Here is a 3,712-nt window from a genome sequence, read left to right as displayed (position 1 = left end):
TTGGAGTACGCGAACATTTTTCCTGTAACTTCCTGCAAGTTCGTGTAAAAACTTTAAGTTCATAAAGTACTGGATCAGAGATTTTCTTTTATATAAAAGTATTGCCACTTTATTCAATGCACATTCACAATTTTTGTGTTTTAAATTTGGAAAATTTTCGATAGTGCCATCGATAGTTTGCCACCAATATGCCGTAACTAACAAAAAATCTAAAATATCCGTAAGTCACATAGCAGGCAGCCAAAAAGCATATAAATACCAAAACTCGGAAAATGCAATTTTGTTTGTTTACAAAAATTGCAACCATATGTTTTGTGATTATATGTTTTCGTGTTGGATAATTTTTTCTGAGTAAAATTTTGCCAGTACAAAATGAACGCTTCTCTTGCATCAAAATGAACGCTTGCTCTCTCAATTTTTGTGTGTTGGATAATTTTTTGTCGTTATCGAACGCCATCCAGTAAAAATTTGGAAAACTATTAAAAATTTTTGACTTGTCGAACGCATCTAATGTATGTTAACGCATCGGTACGATACATTTTCTATTGATAAATAACCTTTATAAGAGAAATACAGCTTAATTTTTTCTACTTAGTAGCTCACTAATTACCTGATTTTAATCTTTAGCGCTAAAGCAACACTCATGGAATGCCAAACAAGTTTTACTGAACTCGCGCAGCATGCATCTAAACAGAATTCAATTTCCTTTTCAATTATTCATACGTAAGTACATAATTATATATTTATTTACATATAACTCAATTATATTTAATAATTAATATGATTGGAAAGTTAATCAGCTTATAAAAGTAGTTACAAATATGCATCAGTCGCGAAATACAAAACCTTTTTCTTTTAAATCTTTCCGCGCTTCTTCAATTTGTTGCTGCAACTCTTTGGCCGCTTGTGGACAGTCGTTGAATGTAAAGGTGCGATAGAGCACAACTGTGGCAGCATAAGCCTATAATTAAATAACATTTATAGCACATAATTTTTCATACAAACTAATTTGTATACTAACTCCAAACAAAACCAGTAGCACAATCGGCAACAATTGGATTTCCAATTCCCACTTGGTTAACACAGGCGCCCGCAGATAACCAGCCACTATAGCTAGATAGGGTATTGCGAAAAGTCCTATATAGAGAAGCCAACGTTGTAAATTTGTTATAGTCATTTTCTGCTGGCTAAATTTCAATGCGTTGGAATGTTAAAAAAATTAAATACAAATAAAACACTTGCGTGTTTTTTAAGTGCCGTTTGACATTTGCAATCAGCTGTTGGGCGAAATCGGTTATTGTCCGCCGTTGGCTGAATATTTCAACGGCGACGTTTTTCAATCACTATTGTGAATGAGCTGTAGTCTCGCTAGATGGCGCGCGCATTGTTATGCTCTGGTCAGAGAAAGTTTATAAACGTTCTCTGATATAAGAACAAGATGAACATTCCATGTATGTACATACATATGTATGTATATGTATTAGAGCTTAAAATTACTTAAATATTAACTATTGACAATCCATACGAAAATGATTTTTCTCGGAAACATTGCGGAATTTTTTGGGGTTACTAAAATTGTAATAACATTTTTACATTTACAGTTTTTAACATTTATTTGTTTCACTTTTTGTTTTGCTTTATTTCGCACACGATCTTCAAAAGTGACACAACTCAAAATTACACGTTCGTCAGAAAATGGGAAAAGCTATTTCGTAGGCTACGAATCGTAGCACATGCAAATCATATGAGCAAGGGAGGATTTACCTTAGGTTTTTTCAACAAATTATAACAAAAGTTTGCTCCAGCTTTTGCTTAGAGGTAAATAAGGTAAAAGCTCTGTGTACATTTTTTTGTGCATTATTTCGAAAATGTAAGTAAATGTTTAGCGCCTATGGTTGATACATTTTTAATTGGTAATCTGGGATTACATAGTTTTAAAAATAATATTCACAAGTATGTATTTCAGCACTTCATTTATTTAAATGTAAGAAAGTAATTTTTTCTTCGCTGAGTTACATTATTTTAGTTTCCATTCACGCTCTCCGTAAATGATTTATTACCACTGAGCAAGGCTCATTCTCCAGCAAATTTTTTACACGACAACCAATTATTTGGAATTTTATATCGTCGGTCTGTACTTTTGCGCCAACAAAAAGCTAGAAGATTTGTGAAAAACAGGATATGAAATGTTTTGTTTTACTTTTTTCTATGTACATTAGACCTTACCCCCTGTGAATAAAAAAAAATTTTAAGGAAATTTCGATTTTTTTTTGCCGAGAGGTATTTCCAAACTAATCGTATGACAAAATGTTAAAAATTTGAAAAAGTCAAAATTTAAAAAGGCTTTTCTAGATTTGCATAGCAATTAAATGACCCCTTATTCAGTAAAAAAAATTACAACTGTTGGTATTAGCGATTTAAAAATATTAGTAAACTTATGCGCTGGCGTGACGTTACAAAAAACAGAAGTGGATTTTCACTTCGATTAAAAAATTGAAAAACTCTGTGCATTGGGCAAGACTATTTGTATAAAAGCTTTTGTACTAATATTGGAAATTTTTAAGGTTAATTTTCCAAGTTGTGAAATATAAAAATCTTTTCTTGCTAGCGTTACGTTACTAAAATTTCCATTGAAAAAATTTTGTTAATTTTGTTCTTGAAAGAATTTTTAACGGGAAGAAAACATGCATTTTATGTCTAACGTACTTTTTATTTTGACATCAGCGCCACCAGCGGATTAATTTTTTGAAAACCTATGTCCTACTACGTTTCAACTAAATATGCGAAAAGTGAAACCAATCAGAGCATAAATACGGGTTTTCAAAATATCTCGACCCTAACCTACCTAACCAGACCATTTTTGGCAAAAAAATGTCATATGTATACATACATATATTATAACAAGTAATTTTTTAGCAAAAAACAAAACCGACGTCAATTCTCATTTAAAAAATTTAAGATTATCGTTAATTTCATATTTCCTTTAACAAAGGAATTAGCTTTAAATTACTGACATTAGGGTGGTACGTTATGGGAACAGGGCTCTGGTGGGTAAGTACTAAAATGGGTCCAAACCCCAAACCCCAGTCAATGGATTTTTACGTTCAGTAAAGAAATATACATATATATATTTTTTCGAAATTGACTTGCAAAAGTTCTGTAGACTTAGGAGTGTTCGGCGACTTTTTTCTTTTCTGACACGGTCTAATGTACATACGTACATATAAATATATGTATTTATGTATGTACATATATAGTAACTAACCTCAGGATTACTGCTCAAAGCCCACAGTTCATCTTCCTCAAGATTATTTCGGTTAATCTTTAATCCTGTGACGAATCGTAGCCTCTCTGGGTTGTAGGCGACTACCTGTAATTATTAAAATTTGTACATTTAAATATTTGTATTAGGAAAGAGCATCCAACTATTCTTATTTTTCATACTTATTTACCTTCAAATTATCTGAATCGTAATCGCTGTCCTCCTTCCAAGCGATCAACGCACTTGAACTAATCAAACTGCAATATAAATTACCATCATTGTCCATTGCTTCGGATTCACATTGTATGCCACGGCTGCCGATTATTTTAAACTGATCGTATAGCTCATCTTGCTTTTCTGAATTACTGGGAAGTGTCCAGAACGAAGCATTGTTTACCAAGGCTAATGGTACACTTACTTCCAGAAAGCTATTAAGCGCGTGAAAATACA

General features: G+C 32.3%; 2 protein-coding genes across 2 annotated transcripts; both read right to left on the bottom strand.

Annotated features, from left to right (window-relative positions):
* Positions 1-712: 712 nt before the first annotated feature.
* LOC118756807 (dolichol-phosphate mannosyltransferase subunit 3-like) lies at positions 713-1,283 on the bottom strand. Its single transcript, XM_036491546.1, has 2 exons — positions 1,022-1,283; positions 713-961 (listed from the first exon to the last, which is right to left on the bottom strand). The coding sequence occupies exons 1-2, from the start codon at positions 1,175-1,177 to the stop codon at positions 827-829; spliced, it is 291 nt and encodes a 96-aa protein (XP_036347439.1). The 5' UTR covers positions 1,178-1,283; the 3' UTR covers positions 713-826.
* A 750-nt stretch (positions 1,284-2,033) lies between these two features.
* LOC118756808 lies at positions 2,034-3,704 on the bottom strand (the record flags this gene model as incomplete). Its single annotated transcript, XM_036491547.1, has 3 exons — positions 2,034-2,156; positions 3,266-3,370; positions 3,453-3,704. Coding segments are annotated over 3 exons (480 nt in total), but the record flags the coding sequence as incomplete, so codon positions are not given.
* Between the last annotated feature and the right edge of the window lie 8 nt (positions 3,705-3,712).

The sequence above is a fragment of the Rhagoletis pomonella genome, unplaced genomic scaffold, assembly GCF_013731165.1.
Source record: "Rhagoletis pomonella isolate Grant_MI unplaced genomic scaffold, Rhpom_1.0 Rhpom_scaffold_12221, whole genome shotgun sequence".
NCBI classification, from domain to species: domain Eukaryota; kingdom Metazoa; phylum Arthropoda; class Insecta; order Diptera; family Tephritidae; genus Rhagoletis; species Rhagoletis pomonella.
This window is presented reverse-complemented; position numbering and strand designations above follow the sequence as displayed.